Source organism: Caretta caretta, chromosome 8, assembly GCF_965140235.1.
Source record: "Caretta caretta isolate rCarCar2 chromosome 8, rCarCar1.hap1, whole genome shotgun sequence".
In the NCBI taxonomy this organism is placed as follows: Eukaryota; Metazoa; Chordata; order Testudines; family Cheloniidae; genus Caretta; species Caretta caretta.
The window spans coordinates 93,732,115-93,752,311 of record NC_134213.1 but is presented as its reverse complement, the minus strand read 5'-3'; the positions used below and the strand labels follow the sequence as shown (position 1 = coordinate 93,752,311).

The following is a 20,197-nucleotide window of genomic DNA, read 5'->3' as shown; positions in this document are numbered from 1 at the left end:
TCAAAACCAGACTCCAGCGAGAGACTGTTGAATTGGAATTCGTTTGCAAATTGGATACAATTAACTTAGGCTTGAATAGAGACTGGGAGTGGCTAAGTCATTATGCAAGGTAACCTATTTCCCCTTGTTTTTTCCTACCCCCCCCCCCCAGATGTTCTTGTTAAACCCTGGATTTGTGCTGGAAATGGCCCACCTTGATTATCATACACATTGTAAGGAGAGTGATCACTTTAGATAAACTATTACCAACAGAAGAGTGGGGTGGGGGGAGAGAAAACCTTTTATAGTGGTAAACACCCATTTTTTCATGCTTTGTGTGTATAAAAAGATCTTCTATACTTTCCACAGTATGCATCCTATGAAGTGAGCTGTAGCTCACGAAAGCTTATGCTCAAATAAATTGGTTAGTCTCTAAGGTGCCACAAGTACTCCTTTTCTTTTTTACTACTCTGTGAGGTTTCACTATTCAAGCTGTGTCGGTTAGTTGTGCTTGGTCAGCTAAATTGCATGGTATTGTTTCTGTTCCCTGATTGGATGAGTGCACAAGTTCTTCTGGGATGGATATGCATGCATGCAAATTTAAAATTTGGTTTCTATGAATACTTATGTTTGCAACTTTGAATTTCGCTTGCTGCAAATATTTATGTCAGCAAAACTCAACAGAATAAATGTTTGTGGAAGTGAACAAAACAAATTAATGTAAAAGTTGGAGTGAAATTTGTTTGCAGTGTTTGCCTGGCTCCAGAATTTTTGTGTTATGCATTTATTCTTTTCAGAGGTAGCAGAAGAAAATTCCATATTCATTAATTTCTGGATGGAATATTTTGCTGTGGATTGTGCCAAAAACCAAAAGTTATTAAAAAGTTATTAAAACAAACGGTTGTTATGTTTTTCGTTAGATTAATAACATTTCATTTCGATTATTTCTAAAAAATATTCACCCCATTTAATCAGTGGTGCTGTAGCACATTCTGGTTCAGAGTAGGGGTGGATTGGGAGTAGGTGTTTCTTTTGTAATTATGTCCAAATGAAACGCATCTAGTCTAAGTTGTCTCTTTCACACCTCATTTATTGTATGGGGAATACAGGCAAAGAAGATCTTCCCTTTAACAAGAATCACCTCATAGAGCAAACTGCCAGGGTATAATTCCTTTGCAATTAATGACCAAAGGCTGATGATTGAATCATTCTTCTTTTACTTTTTCTGGCTGATTGCCTAAGGAGCTCACTATATGTTACTGTTCAGTTCTTCCTTTTTGACCTATTATTCCCTCTGTTCACCCTTGGCTTGCAATAACTAGCTAAATGGAGAAGGGAACACACAGCAGTGAACCATTAAAACCTTTCAGAGTAGCAGCCTTGTTAGTCTGTATCCGCAAAAAGAAAAGGAGTACTTGTGGCACCTTAGACGAACAAATTTATTTGAGCATAAGCTTTCGTGAGCTACAGCTCACTTCATCGGATGCATTCAGTGGAAAATACAGTGGGGAGATTTATATACATAGAGAACAGGAAACAATGGGTGTTACCGTACGCACTGTAAAGAGAGTGATCACTTAAGGTGAGCTATTACCAGCAGGAGAGCGGGGGGTGGGAGGAACCTTTTGTGGTGATAATCAAGGTGGGCAAGAATGTCTGAGGAACAGTGGGGGGTGGAGGGGGGAATAAACATGGGGAAATAGTTTTACTTTGTGTAATGACCCATCCACTCCCAGTCTTTATTCAAGCCTAAGTTAATAGTATCCAGTTTGCAAATTAATTCCAATTCAGCAGTCTCTCATTGGAGTCTGTTTTTGAAGTTTTTTGTTGAAGAATTGCAACTTTTAGGTGTGTAATCGCGTGACCAGAGAGATTGAAGTGTTCTCCGACTGGTTTTTGAATATTATAATTCTTGACTTCTGATTTGTGTCCATTTATTCTTTTATGTAGAGAGAGTTTGACCAATATACATGGCAGAGGGGCATTGCTGGCACATGATGGCATATATCACATTGGTAAATGTGCAGGTGAACGAACCTCTGACAGTGTGGCTGATGTGATTAGGCCCTATGATGGTGTCCCCTGAATAGATATGTGGACACAGTTGGCATTGGGCTTTGTTGCAAGGATAGGTTCCTGGGTTAGTGGTTCTGTTGTGTGGTGTGTGGTTGCTGGTGAGTATTTGCTTCAGGTTTGGGGGCTGTCTGTAAGCGAGGACTGGCCTGTCTCTCAAGATCTGTGAGAGTGATGGGTCGTCCTTCTTCAGGATAGGTTGTAGATCCTTGATGATGCATTGGAGAGATTTTAGTTGGGGGCTGAAGGTGACGGCTGGTGGAGTTCTGTTATTTTCTTTGTTGGGCCTGTCCTGTAGTAAGTGACTTCTGGGTACTCTTCTGGCTCTGTCAATCTGTTTCTTCACTTCCATAGGTGGGTACTGCAGTTGTAAGAATGCTTGATAGAGATCTTGTCGGTGTTTGTCTCTGTCTGAGGGGTTGGAGCAAATGCGGTTGTATCGTAGAGCTTGGCTGTAGACAATGGATCGTGTGGTGGGGTCTGGATGAAAGCTGGAGGCATATAGGTAGGAATAGTGGTCAGTAGGTTTCTGGTATAGGGTGGTGTTTATGTGACCATCGCTTATTGGCGTCGTTTAGTGTCCAGGAAGTGGATCTCTTGTGTGGACTGGTCCAAGCTGAGGTTGATGGTGGGATGGAAATTGTTGAAATCATGGTGGAATTCCTCAAGGGCTTCTTTTCCATGGGTCCATATGATGAAGATGTCATCAATGTAGCACAAGTAGAGTAGGGGCATTAGGGGATGAGAGCTGAGGAAGCGTTATTGGGCCTTTGATACAGCCCACTTTGAGAGATGGTGGGCTGCCAAGGAATTTAGATCGATATACTGGTTTGAACCTGGGATTTTTGCTTCTGGCCCACCTCTAATCAGTTCCGGGGCCATTGGGGTTCTAATGACACAGGTGGGTGGTAATGGGATATGAGATACAAAGCCTTTCACCATTAGATCACTGTTTCAAATGCTAGCCATATTGGTAATGGCTCAGAGTCAGTGCCATCCAGTATTTGGTAGCCTATTTTATTGATTTTAGGCTTAAGTAATAGTAAAAACGATGCCCCTGTGCAAGAGCTCTAGGTCCCCTGATGTTCAGTTAATACTTAAACATAACATACTCATCAGCATTAAAAAGCAAACATTCACCAGGGACAAATTAACTCAATTCAGAACTATCCACACACCTTGACAAGCAAACCCTCCAAGTCAAGGCTGAAGCACGCTGGCAAGGCAGTGTGAAGAAGCTTTGACTACTGCATTTGTTCTGTGGATAAATAGTAGACTCTAGTCTTTATTGCCATGGATATCAGTCCATCATTTTCCATTTGAAAAACTGTTTTTTAAAGAAAGAGACATGGGACTCTTGTTTCAAAGATGGAAGCTGGTGTGTAGACACAGTGGCAGTGCGCTATTGCTGTACCAAAGAGCTAGGTTTGATCTGTTTTCCCAATCTCTCTCTCACTCTGCTTCCCACAGAGTGTTAAGAATGCTTCAGAGGCGGCAAGGTAAACACTCGAGGGAGGAGATAACTTCATATTGTTCAAATGTGTCCCCGCAAGCTGTTTCAGGAATGGTGTCTATAGGCTCCTCGGTGACAGTCTCAGAAAGAGGATTAACTGTAGTTTATGGTTTGGGCATGAAGAAAGGTAAAATGAGTGGAGGAGACTTTAGAGAGGCCCCAGGAAAACACAGACTGAATTTATTTTCTTTAAACGTGAGTTTTTAGGATGAGTCGCAGGATATGAATATGGCATTGAGAATGTGCTTGGGACTTTTCCATGCTGCTTTTAATGTGGTGGTGGATTCCTTGACTGGGAGTGAAAATCAAATAGTGAATTTCAACAAGTGTAGAGAATATGGAGATGTTTATACTCATTTAAAAAATGCATCGGGGCATGATTTGATTTTTGTCTGTGCTAGCTAGTAATGATATAGCATCAACATGACAAAGGATGAATCATTTGGACACTCATGAAACACCATACCATAGGGTTGCTAACTTGTAACTTTTTGGAGATTCATGAAATAATGAAATCATGGTTCACTGACTATCTTTGCTGAATAGCTGGGTTTGTTCGAGTTACATGATTAATCCTAGCCTGGTGTCTGTTTTCATAAACCCAAGATTACCAGATAGAAATCCTACTTTTACCAGTAGCTCAGGGTTTATATTGTCAAAACAGCCAGGCTGACTAGCCTTTTGAATTAAAATATAAAGGGCCAAATTCTACCCGTGGAGGCAAATGCACAGTTAATGACTAGCAGCCATACATGTCCGGGTGGAAAGTGGTCTGAAATAGGCATCCAACACTAGTGCTGTTTATAAGTAAAGGCAGTGATTGAAGCTTTTGTTTTCAGGCCTCAATAGGAGTACAGTACTTTCTGTGACCTCTAAAGAGTTGAAACCTCCGAGAACATGGAGATGGATTCTTTGGATGATCCAGAACCAAAATGATGGTCTTGTTTTCATTGTTTACCTGGCTACATCTTAGTTTCTGAAATGACATTTTCCTAAACTATTGGCCTTACAGACTCCACCCAATAACTTTTTGGGACTTAAAATTTGCAATCACATAACAAACAGAGTCAAAAGTTTATAGTACTGTGCTGTGCTGAACACACAGTTAGTTAAATTGGAAGTACTTTTTATATTTATTTAGAGTATAAGCTCTCTGGAACAGGGACTATCTTTTACTATATTTGTACATGCCTAGTACAGTTGGGTCCTGATCCTGTTTGGGGAAGCTGGAAGCTACTGTAATACAAATAATAAAATGGTAATTATATTTATTACTATTGGTACTTATGCTTTACTACATTTTTGAAGGTGCATGGGACTCCTAAAAGTTAAGCATAGTGAAGGTACGGTTATTGAAACATCTCCATGAAGCTCTGTCAGAGCACCTCTGGTCAACCTGCAGCACCCTAAGCCTCTAAGTCTACCTGCATATGACTATTTCTTCAGCATTATCACTTTCTACCACTCTCATGATTTTATTGTGAGTCTCCTAATAATTAATGTTTTACATACAGTCCCAGTTCCTGGAGTCATGTAATTACATGAGAATCTCAGCTGTCATTTAAAAAAAAAAAAGTAATTTTCAAGTCCTCCTGTTTTTAGACAAAAAGGCTCAAAAAGAAAGAAGCAAACAAAAAGACCCACAATTTAATTTTTAAAAAAAAACTTGTGGGATTTTGTTGTTTAAAGCCAACTCACGATTTTTGAAGGCCTGACTCATGATTTTTGAACACTTAGGTTTGGCAGCAGTAAGTTATGGTAATTGTTTTGCAAAAAGAAAAGGAGGACTTGTGGCACCTTAGAGACTAACAAATTTTATTTGAGCATAAGCGTTCGTGAGCTACAGCTCACTTCATCGGATGTAGCTCACGAACGCTTATGCTCAAATTAAATTTGTTGATCTCTAAGGTGCCACAAGTACTCCTTTTCTTTTTGCAGATACAGACTAACACGGCTGCTACTCTGAAACCTGGTAATGGTTTTGTTACTGTGTTACTTAGAATTTGATAGATTGATAAGTGGCCGCTTGTCAGGGCCATTATGTATTGTAGGCCAGTGATTCTTGCACTTTTTTCATAGTAATATACCACATCTTAATAGAGAACAACTCTTGGGAAAATCCCTTCCCACTCACAATTGTCCAGACCACATCCTCTCCCATTCTTTATCATTTGACATCTTGATGGCAAGTACAATGATTGCTTACATGGAAAAGTAATATTGAGAAAATATTTTGTTAATTTTAGAAGTCATCTTCTTAAATTTAGAAGCTGGTAACACAGAGAACAGCAGCCTCTCTGCAGATCACCAGCAAGTGATCTGTGGTCCACTAGTGCTCCACAGACTACAGTTTGGGGCTCTCTGTAGACTATCGATCCTGGTGGAGAGGTCTTTAGTAATTTGGCAATGCCATGCTACAGTCCTGGGTGAGCAGGGACCACACTCCTGCTAGAACTTGCCTTGGTTATTGCACTTGATTTATTTTATTTTCTTCTTGCATTTTGAACTTAAAAGGAGACTGAGCCCTGGTCTACACTAGGACTTTAGGTCAAATTTAGCAGCGTTAAATCGATTTAAACCTGCACCCGTCCACACAATGAAGCCCTTTATTTCGACTTAAAGGGCTCTTAAAATCGATTTCCTTACTCCACCCCTGACAAGTGGATTAGCGCTTAAATCGACGTTGCCGGCTCGAATTTGGGGTACTGTGGACACAATTCGATGGTATTGGCCTCCGGGAGCTATCCCAGAGTGCTCCATTCTGACCGCTCTGGACAGCGCTCTCAACTCAGATGCACTGGCCAGGTAGACAGGAAAAGAACCGCGAACTTTTGAATCTCATTTCCTGTTTGGCCAGCGTGGCAAGCTGCAGGTGACCATGCAGAGCTCATCAGCACAGGTGACCATGATGGAGTCCCAGAATCGCAAAAGAGCTCCAGCATGGACTGAACGGGAGGTACGGGATCTGATCGCTGTTTGGGGAGAGGAATCCGTGCTATCAGAACTCCGTTCCAGTTTTCGAAATGCCAAAACCTTTCTGAAAATCTCCCAGGGCATGAAGGACAGAGGCCATAACAGGGACCCGAAGCAGTGCCGCGTGAAACTGAAGGAGCTGAGGCAAGCCTACCAGAAAACCAGAGAGGCGAACAGCCGCTCTGGGTCAGAGCCCCAAACATGCCGCTTCTATGATGAGCTGCATGCCATTTTAGGGGGTTCAGCCACCACTACCCCAGCCGTGTTGTTTGACTCCTTCAATGGAGATGGAGGCAATACAGAAGTAGGTTTTGGGGACGAAGAAGATGATGATGAGGAGGTTGTAGATAGCTCACAGCAAGCAAGTGGAGAAACCGGTTTTCCCGACAGCCAGGAACTGTTTCTCACCCTAGACCTGGAGCCAGTACCCCCCGAACCCACCCAAGGCTGCCTCCTGGACTCAGCAGGCGGAGAAGGGACCTCTGGTGAGTGTACCTTTTAAAATGCTATACATGGTTTAAAAGCAAGCATGTGAAAGGATTACTTTGCCCTGGCATTTGCGGTTCTGCCTTTGCAAAAGGTTTCTGGGGAGGGCAGCCTTATTTCGTCCTTCATGGTAGGACACTTTACCACTCCAGGCCAGCAACACGTACTGGGGAATCACTGTAGAACAAAGCATTGCAGTGTATGTTTGCTGGCATTCAACCAAAATCCGTTCACGCGGTGGGAGGAGGCAAAATGCGACCTTGTAACGAAAGCACATGTGCTATGTATGTAATGTTAACAGCAAGGTTTACCCTGAAAGAGTGTAGCGACTGTTTTATAAAATGTGTCTTTTTAAATACCGCTGTCCCTTTTTTTTTCTCCACCAGCTGCATGTGTTTCAATGATCACAGGATCTTCTCCTTCCCAGAGGCTAGTGAAGCTTAGAAAGAAAAAAAAACGCACTCGCGATGAAATGTTCTCCGAGCTCATGCTGTCCTCCCACACTGACAGAGCACAGACGAATGCGTGGAGGTAAATAATGTCAGAGTGCAGGAAAGCACAAAATGACCGGGAGGAGAGGTGGAGGGCTGAAGAGAGTAAGTGGCGGGCTGAAGAGAGTAAGTGGCGGGCTGAAGACAGGGCTGAAGCTCAAAGGTGGCGGCAGCGTGATGAGAGGAGGCAGGATTCAATGCTGAGGCTGCTGCAGGACCAAACCAGTATGCTCCAGTGTATGGTTGAGCTGCAGCAAAGGCAGCTGGAGCACAGACTGCCACTGCAGCCCCTCTGTAACCAACCGCCCTCCTCCCCAAGTTCCATAGCCTCCACACCCAGACGCCCAAGAACGCGGTGGGGGGGCCTCCGGCCAACCAGCCACTCCACCACAGAGGATTGCCCAAAAAAAAGAAGGCTGTCATTCAATAAATTTTAAAGTTGTAAACTTTTAAAGTGCTGTGCTTAAAGTGCTGTGTGGCATTTTCCTTCCCTCCTCCACCACCCCTCCTGGGATACCTTGGTAGTCATCCCCCTATTTGTGTGATGAATGAATAACGAATGCATGACTGTGAAGCAGCAATGACTTTATTGGCTCTGCAAGCAATGATTAAAGGGAGGAGGGGAGGGTGGTTAGCTTACAGGGAAGTAGAGTGAACCAAGGGGTGGGGGGGTTCATCAAGGAGAAACAAACAGAACTTTCACACCGTAGCCTGGCCAGTCATGAAACTGTTTTTCAAAGCTTCTCTGATGCGTACCGCGCCCTCCTGTGCTCTTCTAACCGCCCTGGTGTCTGGCTGCGCGTAACCAGCAGCCAGGCGATTTGCCTCAACCTCCCACCCCGCCATAAACGTCTCCCCCTTACTCTCACAGATATTGTGGAGCACACAGCAAGCAGTAATAACAGTGGGAATATTGGTTTCGCTGAGGTCTAAGCGAGTCAGTAAACTGCGCCAGCGCGCCTTTAAACGTCCAAATGCACATTCTACCACCATTCTGCACTTGCTCAGCCTGTAGTTGAACAGCTCCTGACCACTGTCCAGGCTGCCTGTGTACGGCTTCATGAGCCATGGCATTAAGGGGTAGGCTGGGTCCCCAAGGATACATATAGGCATTTCAACATCCCCAACAGTTATTTTCTGGTCTGGGAATAAAGTCCCTTCCTGCAGCTTTTGAAACAGACCAGAGTTCCTGAAGATGCGAGCATCATGCACCTTTCCCGGCCATCCCACGTTGATGTTGGTGAAACGTCCCTTGTGATCCACCAGAGCTTGCAGCACTATCGAAAAGTACCCCTTGCGGTTTATGTACTCGGCGGCTTGGTGCTCCGGTGCCAAGATAGGGATATGGGTTCCATCTATAGCCCCACCACAGTTAGGAAATCCCATTGCAGCAAAGCCATCCACTATGACCTGCACATTTCCCAGGGTCACTACCCTTGATATCAGCAGATCTTTGATTGCGTGGGCTACTTGCATCACAGCAGCCCCCACAGTAGATTTGCCCACTCCAAATTGATTCCCAACTGACCGGTAGCTGTCTGGCGTTGCAAGCTTCCACAGGGCTATCACCACTCGCTTCTCAACTGTGAGGGCTGCTCTCATCTTGGTATTCATGCGCTTCAGGGCAGGGGAAAGCAAGTCACAAAGTTCCATGAAAGTGCCCTTACGCATGCGAAAGTTTCGTAGCCACTGGGAATCGTCCCAGACCTGCAACACTATGCGGTCCCACCAGTCTGTGCTTGTTTCCCGAGCCCAGAATCGGCGTTCCACAGCATGAACCTGCCCCATTAGCACCATGATGCATGCATTGTCAGGGCCCATGCTTTCAGAGAAATCTGTGTCCATGTCCTGATCACTCACGGGACCGCGCTGACGTCGCCTCCTCGCCCGGTATCGCGTTGCCATGTTCTGGTGCTGCATATACTGCTGTATAATGCGTGTGGTGGTTAATGTGCTCCTAATTGCCAAAGTGAGCTGAGCGGGCTCCATGCTTGCCGTGGTATGGCGTCCGCATAGAAAAAAGGCGCGGAACGATTGTCTGCCGTTGCTCTGACGGAGGGAGGGGCGACTGACGACACGGCTTACAGGGTTGGCTTCAGGGAGCTAAAATCAACAAAGGGGGTGCCTGTACATCAAGGAGTATTTCAGGCAGGACTGCACGGAGGGTTCCAATAAGAAATGGTGCACCTAAGTTATCGTTGTTATTGGAACAAGGAGGTTAGCCTGGCCTCTGATTGATACATGGCTAGATTTACCTCGCTGCACCTTCTCTGTGAGTGACTGCAGTGTGACCTAGAGGAATGAGTCCCCTAGACAGGGGAGGAGGCAAATGAGTACAAAACAAATCTGGTCTATTTCTTGTTTTGACCCACTCCATCTATCTTTTACATCTTTGGCTGGCAGCAGACGGTGCAGAAGGACTGCATGCCATCCACATCTCATGGCTGCTCGGCAGAAGATGGTACAGTACGACTGCTAGCAGTCCGTATCGCCTGCCCGCTCACCATAAGACGGTTCAATAGGACTGACTGCAGGACTAAAGAGAATGACCTGGTCAAGTCACTCCAAATTTAGTCCCTGTGCCCATGTCTGCCCAGGCGCTCCTGATCGACCTCACAGAGGCGACCAGGAGCACCTCAGACATGACGATGACGGCTACCAGTCGTACTGTACCGTCTGCTGCCACAAGGCAAGGGGTTGCTGCTACTGTGTAGCAATGCCGTACCGCGTCTGCCAGCACCCAGGAGACATAGGGTGACGGTTACCTGAGCGGGCTCCATGCTTGCCATTGTATGGCGTCTGCACAGGTAACTCAGGAAAAAAGGCGCGAAATGATTGTCTGCCCTTGCTTTCACGGGGGGAGGGAGGGAACGGGGGGCTGACGATATGTACCCAGAACCACCCGCGACAATGTTTTAGCCCCATCAGGCATTGGGATCTCAACCCAGAATTCCAATGGGCAGCGGAGACTGCGGGAACTGTGGGATAGCTACCCACAGTGCAACGCTCCGGAAGTTGACGCTTGCCTCGGTACTGTGGAAGCGCTCCGCCGAGTTAATGCACTTAATGCACTTAGAGCATTTTCTGTGGGGACACACACACTCAAATTTATAAAACCGATTTCTAAAAAACCGACTTCTATAAATTCGACCTTATTCCGTAGTGTAGACATACCCTGATATAGTGGAGCTCCAAAGTGGAAATTGCCGTTAATTTTAGCAGGTGAAGGCTTCACACTGTCATTTTGAAAAGGATGCCTCTGTAAACCCAAATTTGGGAAAACTGCATTTTCATTAGCACCCTCCAGCAAGTGGAAAGACCCAGTACTGTAGCCAGAAAATCATTTTAAAGTCAGTGGAGTAGTCACAGGTTGAAGAACAGCATCATCAGAGTTTTACAATAGGAAAAAATATTGGTTTTTTTTTAGGTAACTGGCAGCTGACTTAGAATTTGTTTTTAAAAATAAAGGCAGACCATGATTGCAATTCACGTCTATCTCTTTTTAAATTTTTTCAGAACTTGAAAGAGTCTTGCTGGGAAAAGGCAGGCTACTTCTTTGATCTTTCAGATTTCTTATCATGGAAAGCAACAGGTGTCACTGCCAGGTATGTTAATTACAACTGCATGATTTGTTTTTCTTCTATTTTTCCTGTGCATGTTTCTGCCTTAAATCATATTGACTGGATATGCTGTATGTACATCTGTATGTGATTTAGCCTATTCAAAAACATCTTGAACCTATCTCCTACTTCCAGTGTACATTCCTGAACACAATTGTTCCTGTGAGCGCTGTAATTCTCAGATACAGTATGTTGCTACAACCATCAGTTAATTGATCTTGTGCTCCATTTTTGGAACATAAGTAGGATTGCGTTACCTATTTCTAGTTGTAGTCTACTGAAATTTGTTTTCACTGACAAATGAAAATGCTGCAGTTTTTGATCCAAAAACCCCCAAACAAAACATTTTTTTTTCAGTCTGTGTGAGATCTAATATATCTTGTTAAAAATGAACAATGGGTATAAAATCACTCCCTCAAAACATCCCAGCAAAGCACATATTTTATTACTTTAATGTCAAATATCAGTGTGTGTTAGGTGTATCCTAGGGAGCGATTAATAGTGTTGCCTTGAGAAAATTATTTAAAATCCTGATTAAAGAGACTGGAATATGAGAGAATTACACTGCAGATGTACAAATACTTTTAAAAGTTTAGTAAGATACCAGTACCATCTATTTAAAAAATACATAAGGCGTGATTCTACTTTCAGGGTGGTATAAGTCAAGAATATCTCCAGTGGAGTTATAACTGTGTAAAACTAGTGTAAGAGGAGAATCAGGCCCGGCATAGTTTAAGGGTATGTCTAGACTGCAAAAGAAGACCCACAACAGTGAGTCTCGGAGCTTGGGTTAACTGACTCGGGCTCGTGCTATAGGGCCAAAAATACCAGTGTAAATGTTCTGACTCAGGCTGTACTCCGGGCTCTGAAACCCGGTTTGGGGGAAGAGTCTGAGCCCAGGTTCCAGCCCAAGCCAGAACATTTTTATCTCCATAGTGCGAACCCGAGTCAGTTGATCCAGGCTCTGAGACTTACTGCCCCCGGTCTTTTTTTTTTTTTTTTTTTTTTTTTTTTGCAGCATCGATGTACCCTGAGCCTCCCCAGGAGTATAGGACAGGTCTCCCTTGCCCCCAACCCTTTTGCGTTCAGGTTAGACTTTCTGTCTGTCCATTTACTTAAGAACAGCCGCCAGTTGTCAAGAATCTCGCTTCCATGAGTGGACTAGTACTGGGTTTGTTTTAAAACAAACCAAACGAACCAACCAACCCCTGGCAAAGAGTGTTATTTCTTGTAAGAATGTACTTAGTATTGTTGTTACTTGTAATGTGGTAGCTCCCATGAGCTCCAGTCATTGACTAGGACCCCATTTTGCTACACAAACACACAACAAAAAGACTGTCCCTGCCCCAAAGAGCTGGTAGTCTGAAGTATCCCTCTCAGCCGCCCCACAGCATGTCAGACCTGTACTAGTGTCAAGAGCTTGAATCCTAAGGGTCCAAACTGCCCCTCCTCAGAACCCCTGACCCATCCAACCCCCCTGCTCCTTGTCCCCTGAATGCCCCCTCCCGGGACCCCCTGCCCCTAACCGCCCCCTTTCCCCCCCCCCGGGTCCCGCGGGCCGGATGTGACCGTAGTTTGCCCACCTCTGCAATACAGTATAGCATACTTTCCAATACCCCACTCTACACGATATGCCATACCTTCCAACCCACCAATGTATACAATACAGCATACCTTCTAATACCCCACTCTGTGTATACAGTATTTTCACAGCTTGTAACTTTATAAACCCCTATTAGGTATCCACGTATTGTAATAGAAATAATATTGAAGTATGGATCCATGTAACATTTAGCCATGCAGGGATGGGTACAGTAAGGTGACACTCAGGATCGCTGCATACCTGTTGTGTACTTTGCATCTGTGGGAGAGAGCAGCTAATGACACTTTGTCCTTATCCTTTCTCTGGAAACTCTTTGCAGTGAAACCGTTGCCATCAGTGCTACTTTCTGTATTTCCAATGTGAGCTGGAAGTGGCTCTCTTGTTACCTAGCAAGACTACCACAATGCTACCCTGGGAATAGGGCACATACGCTGTAGACTTACAGAAACCTGAGTGCTAATGCAAACCCACCACCTGACCTGTCCAAACTTCCTCAGTCAAAAGACTTTACGTATGAAAAGAGGTGCCACCTCGGAATGTGCTGCTAAGGGTATCGCGTGAAAAGAGGCCATCAGCTAAGCATGCTGTACAGCTCTTCCTGCATTCGCTACAAATCACAGGCCCAGCGAAACCAGGAGAGGGTTTTGTGGCTCTCAGAGGACCCGAGAGTCAGTAACTGCTTCTGCCTCAAGGCTCCAAGAGAGGGGGAATAATGAAAATCAAAAGACACATTGCTGGAAAACATACCCACAGCCCTGCTTACTATACAATAGAGCAGTGGTTCTCAAACTTTTGTCCTGGTGACCCCTTTCACATACCAAGCCTCTGAGTGCGACCCCCCCTTATAAATTAAAAACACTTTTAAATATATTTAACACCATTATAAATGCTGGAGGCAAAGCAGCGTTTGGGGTGGAGGCTGACATCTCGCGGCCCCCCCATGTAATAACCTCGCGACCCCCTCAGGGGTCCCGACCCCCAGTTTGAAAACCCCTGCAATAGAGCAATTTCCCTCTTTAAAGCCTATACCTGAGGGAAGAATGGAATGTGGGGATATGACATTGGCCCACCCTGTCTAGACTCGGAAATAGGCTGTGTTGAAAAATGTAATAGTTCAAGCATGTTAGCAAACATGTTTTTAAACACCACCTTTTTTCCCAGTTTAGACCTGCCCATTCAGAAGAGGGGCAAGGAAACAAGGAAGGGGCACTGGGCATGTTAGAAAGTCCCAGTTCAAACCACTTGAGCATCCAACCAGAGAGCTCAAGCAGTTACACCCCAGCCCAGAGAACTCAGCTGGCCTATGGCCTTGAGCTGCTCTTGTCAACCCCAATAGTAGGGGCTTTAGCAAGGTGAAATTCACTTGTCTGCAGGCAGGATGTCATGAACAGAAAATTCCCTGGGAATTGGGGTCCTACCATAATTAATCCTAAGGGATTCATCATGTGATGGAGGAAATCCAGGGCGTTTTAATTCTGACTGGGATTCTGGGAGGGCAATGGAGTGAGTGAGCAAGCATTCACCACTGGGCTACCACCACTACATACACAGACAATACCCCACTCTTTTCCTACAAGCCAGAGAGGTACTCGGTGCTTCCTTTTGTTTCAGTCTTTAAAAAATACCAGTTGCCCATCCATCCAGGCCGCATGGCTGTTTCCTTGCTGCTGCCACTCCCCGCAGACTCCTGGCCTATGCTGCCCCCCCATCCTCCCATGATCCCCCACGATCATTCTCAGTGTCGCCAGCAGCCCCACCTTCCTATCTGCTCCCTCCCTTCTTCCCTCCCCTGAGCCCTCCCATTTTGCCCCCTCGATGCAAAAAAAAAGCTCAACAGGGCAGGGCAAGCAGCCGCAGAGCTCAGGCAAGGCACTCTCCTCCTGACCTGAGGCACGTACCTGAGCACAGCTGTAACTCCCCGCCCCCCTCTGGAATGTTCCCCCCCCAGGCATCTGGGGAGGGGCATGTGACCATTCCTGCCCCTCCCTAAGGTCGTCCCTGTCAGTGAGTATGGCATAGGGCAGGACCCACCACCCCATAGACAGCACTGTGAGACAGGCTTCCTCCTAGAGCTCCTGGGTGCACAGAGGATATGTGCCTGTTGCCACCCCCTTATCTGGCTAGAAGTCCTTGCAGTCTTCCAGTGATTCCATCTAGCAAGCTGGAGAGGATAGTTTTGAGCTATTTTTTATTGGGGTATGAGTGCTCTCTGTAGTACTTTACCCCCTGAGAAGCTGGTGAGTAAGGCAGCGGAGTAGGAATCAACCCCCCTTTTCTCCAGACACACTGGGCTCTACAACGCGGCCACGGGGCCAGATGGTTAATACTTCAAAATAATACATGAATAAAACGTGACATGTTCTTAGTGTGGTGAAGACTTGGGAAGCTAAAGAGAGTGCACTCCGTGTATTATCTGAACATTGTGTATAACTCTAACACAGGGAAATTCTTGAAACACAGCATTTCCAGATCATTGTTAAAGGAGGGAGATGGTTTCAAATGGGAGTGTGTTAAAAAAGCTATTTTTTACCTTGTTAGAGGAGAGAAATCCATAGCAGTGATGCATCAAGTTACTCCCTCCCGCTTTCAGTGTTGGCAGCCACAGTCTGTCTAAAAGAGATCCTCTTTTTTTTTTTTTTTTTAAATGTTCTCTTCCTCTGAGGAGCAACAGTCCTCCCCGTCTGGCACATTCAGACCCAGAAACTAGCTGCTTGTGCTGTAATTCAATCTTTAACCTGACCCCACTAGGATACAGACTCACAGCTTTGAAAGTAGGAGGATCAAGTCACCGGCATTTAGTATGTTGAGCCAGCGGTCATATCTCTTAATGACAGTCATGTCGCTAGTTTAGGGGATACAAGAGTTGGGCCACTCACCCTCTTCTCAGATAGTGTTGGCAGAAAGTTTTTAAAAAAAATATTTCTGTCACAGTCCCCTCCTCCCCATTTTTTTCTTTCTTTTTTGTAATGCGATCGCTTAACCTCCAGCCTTCTGCAGCTTGGGAGAGCAGATGGGAAAGAACAGCACAGTCTTCCACCAGACTTAAAAGGAAAACTTCACTGTCATGCTGACTAATCCTTAAGTCTCTTGGGGAAACAAATGATCCGATTAAATTGCAAAGGTTACACTGTGTCTGCAGCCATCCCGCTTGTAATACCTGATGGATCCAAGTGTTTGGTAATAACTGCTGCTGCAGTAGTGAGGAGGACTGATGGAAACCAGGATAACAAGATGACAAAGCTGCCCTTATGTGTGAAAGCCTCTTATTGTGTCTTCCTTCAAATCACTCCTTAAAACTCACCTCTGCTGTGATTTTCCACAAAACACTAGACTGTAGGTAGGCTGGTGGTTTGCTGTGATCACTGCTTACTACACTAACCATAGTCCTCTTACTGTTACCTGGTGCTCTCCCATCTCTTTGTTACATCTGGCTGTTGTCTTTTGTTGGATAAGAAATTGAGAGTTCTTTGTAGCTGGGACAGTCTTTCTGTGATCAGTGTCTAGCACAATGGGCTTCCAATCGCTTACTGGGCCCCCTAGACATGACTGCAATACAAATAACAATAATGCAAGGGTAGAGAGATCTTATAAATAAACCACAATGTTCTACTACAATGGTCCAAGCACTATAGTAATGCTATTGAAAGCTTAGTGCGTGAAATTTGCAGCCTCCTCTCCAGCCCTTGTGCACAAGGTAAAGAGGCTGGATGAGGCAGAAAAGGAGTCTAAACCCCCCAGCTCCAGATAAGAGAATTCTCCAGGTGCAAGAATTAAAGAGGACAACATCAGGTTGTCATCAAGGTTCCATTTATAAACCTGGTCATAAAAGGCATGCTAGGGACAGGGCTTGAGTGGGAATGTTATGTCAGAGGTAATGCTAGGGAGTTTCTCAGCAATGATGCTGTCCCTAATCAGCTGGCGACAGGCTGCCATAAGTTAGCTGGAGCTCCAGGGTTGTCTGAGTTATACTCAGTTCTGCTACAGACTTGGGAGGGCACAGTGGTGGCTTAATGCCATCTTGGCCCCATCTTCTGCTGGGTTGTGAATTCTGGGCTGGGCCTCTTAAAGGCCCAGCACAGAATCTCACCAATCGTTATGAATGATACTGTAGAATACTGGTATATACTCCAAATAGACTGTGTACTTCATATGTTCAAAGTGCTGTGCAAGTGTGAACAAATCAAGGGCCAGATTCTTGCACCCTTTCTCAGTGGGACTACTAAGAGTGAGGCACAGTACTAGTCAGCGTGAGTAAAAGTGGCAGAACTCAGTCTCAATAAAGAAGGAATCTTGTAAGTTTTTGCTGATGGATACCTTGGTAGAGTAACTGTGATCCTGAAGGGATTTTTGTTGCAAAATGTTTCCATTTCTATGCACCCCATTGATAAGGAAGCAGGAGCATTTTTACAGGTCTGAGGCCCTGATTCTTCAAAGACTTTCACAAGTACATTACATACTGTGAGTAGCCCCTTTGGCTTCCGTGGGACTACTCGGTAAGAGTTAATCACATGTATAAATCTTTGCAGGATCAGGGAACTGTGTACTTAAACAGTTCTTATTGTGTTTGTAAGCTTAAATTTGTATATCTTTGGCCTTTGAGTATCCTTAATGGCTTGAACCCCCTCACTGCATATCTACGAGTTGTACTATGGATCTACATAAAATCCACAGAAATGTCCTTATATGCTTCATACCTGAAGGCAGGCAGCTCAAACATATTCTGAGATTCGAACAACTACCTTTTGTCACTAGTTGTCTTGATGATAGACACCATGCATCCAGTAGCTGCATAGAACTAGTTCAAAATTGCTGTATTTTTAGAGGTTTCTAGTAAACTCCAGCTGTTCACAGAGGATTATTGTCTGAGATCTTCCTTATACAAAAATGTATTCATTTCTAAGATTCCTACTTAGGAACAATGAAAAATAAGGCCTTTGTTCTAAATGATATGCAGTACTGCTTTTCTTAGGATCGATGTGTTTGCCCAGCTGGGTTCTACCTTAAAAAATTGTATGGATACTTTTTTAATATAGAAAGGATGGGCACCAGTCTTGACATTTAGATTTTCACCTGGCTTGTTTCAACAAAGCTATGGGGGGGGGGGGAGGGAGAAGAGGAGAGGAGGAGAGAGTTGTTTTTCTCAGATGTGTTAGTAATGCTCTTCAAAGGCTCAGCACTTTTACTCATGGTGAATGTGACTCACCACCCTCCTCCACCTATTACCTCTAACTTTTTTCTTTATATGGTGTTTTGAGTAAAGGTAGCTTAAAAATAATCTTCCAGGCACAATTGGTCCAGCTACAGGTGACTGTATTATGGATGGAGAACTCTTGTCAGAAATACACCCCTCTTCTGCATGCTTCTGAAATCTCGTTAAGGACTGCAAAACAAACAAGAATGGGGCTGGGCTGCAAAGTCAGATCCACATCCAAATTTTCACATCAGGAGTGTTCTGATCTAGGATTTTGCTTCGGGGACATCTCTAATTACAAGCAGTTCACTCATTGGAAAGGTAGAGGCTCCAGTCGGTTTATTTGGATTAAGATGAACCATTAAAAAAAATTAAAACTGTGGAACAGGATTTGGAATCATAGTTAAGAATGTCAATTGATCCATAACAGAGGTGGAGTATGTTGAACATGGCACTGGGTGTGCTTGTAAAAGAAAGAATACTGTTACCTACTGTACATAGGAAGGTAGAAATCCTGGGAAAATAAAAATAAGAACTTGAGAAGTCTAGAATGGGATGAACGGACCTAAGGTTCAGATCCCATTTGAAAGTCTGCATGGTTCACTCAAAGAAAATGATTGACATGAAATTTGATCAGCCTTTTAAAAAAAAGGAAAAAAAAAGTCCTGTAGAGATACCCTGCTTAATTACTCTCTATCTTCTGGCCCCTTGGAGTCTCTGGAAGAGAAGATGTTGCCATGCAGGCAGTTGATACTTCTCCTTCTGTGTGGGGTATGAGAGATTATCTGCAGATGGCTTCCTTACAGGGATCTCAGTGTCCAAACCTGGCCCAAATAAAATAATTTCTATAAGAAGCTGATTCATACATTTATGGGCTTTGTCTACATTACACAGACCCAAAGGCAGATGTTTGTGGTCTTTAAGAAACATTGGTGAAACATGGTTAACTAATATTAGATTTACTATGTATATAATATATTAAAAAAAAACAGAAATTCCTGTAAACAGACCGGACTGAAAGGAGAGAGATTTTCTTTTTCTTATGATCATGCTATTGAACACCTGAGTTCAGTTCCTCATCTGGTGTAAATTGGAATAGTTGCCAGTTTACACCAGCTGAGGATCTGGCCTTTTTATAACATTTGCACAACATTCGGGTCAGATTCTGCTCTGTTGCACAGCATTAACTCCAAAATAACTCCTTTGGATTCACTGGAGTTAATTCTGATGTGCACCAGTGTAACAGAATGCAGCATCTGTCCCCTCATTTAAGCTATTAGTAAAAAGGAGAGTGGATGATTCAGTGGTTATGGTACTAGTCAGTGACTTTTAAGAGCTGGGTTCAAGCCCCTGCCCTGCCACAGTCTTGTCATGTGACCTTGGGCAAGTCACTTAGTCTCTGTGCCTCAGTTCCTCCCCTGTAAAATGGGAATAATTGCACTTCCCTGCCTCACAGAGATGTTGTGAGGATATAAATCCGTTCCAGGCAAGTTAGTGGGGGGCAATACTGAGTACCACATGTAGGTAGGTAGATAGTTCAGTGCTGAAAACTTGAGAGAGTGTTTGTGGAGGGAAACTGGTGCTTGTTAGAGAATTTATTAGAAGGAACAGGTGAAAGTGAAATGATTCTCTGAGAGGAGTGTGTGCCTTTTTAAGGGGTTTAATAAGATGCAGTAACTGGATCAGTTCAGAGACTTGTGGTCAACTGCTCTCCCCCTCCTTCCCAGCACTCCCATGATGACTAATGAATGCTCCTTGGCTGGGATTCCGGTGTTTGGCTTCTCCTTGTTTACATTCTGTGCCAACTTCAAAAGATGCCTGGTCTAAAAATCAGGCTTCTCTCTGAAAAGAAAAGGGCCTGGGCATCTTTTACAAGGCTGCACTAATTAGCATTGTGGCCCATGTGGCAGAGGCAATATCCTGCATTGTGCTGGGGTTTGGGGTTCTGGTTATAAAATAAAACCTAAGACTTCAAACACAGACCATTTGGGGAAAAGGGGAATTTATCTTAGGGAACAAGGGATGATATTTTAATTTCTTAAGCAGGACGGACAAAGTGTCTGTGAACTTCCTGTGCCAGAGCTGACCGTGTACTGCCCTCTGACTGAACCTTTTCGAAGCCAAGAGAGAGACGCACTCCCTTTCGTGATTGTCCCAGTTCTCCATGCTTTTAGTGAATTCAGAACGTGGTCATCTGAGACTAGCTCAGTTGCTCCGTTCACCAGTGTGGAAACAGTGACATGTTTCATATGGTAAGGACCTAAGGTA

At 44.4% G+C, this 20,197-nt stretch overlaps 1 protein-coding gene across 4 annotated transcripts in view; it reads left to right on the top strand.

The window, feature by feature from the left end:
* Positions 1-20,197, top strand: part of FGGY (FGGY carbohydrate kinase domain containing) — a 233,195-nt gene that overhangs the window by 34,387 nt on the left and 178,611 nt on the right. For all 4 annotated transcript variants that reach the window (XM_075131802.1, XM_075131803.1, XM_048859626.2 and 1 more), the window contains exon 5: positions 11,032-11,120. In XM_075131802.1, coding sequence (XP_074987903.1) covers positions 11,032-11,120 — 89 coding nt within the window. The remainder of the gene's footprint in view (positions 1-11,031; positions 11,121-20,197) is intronic.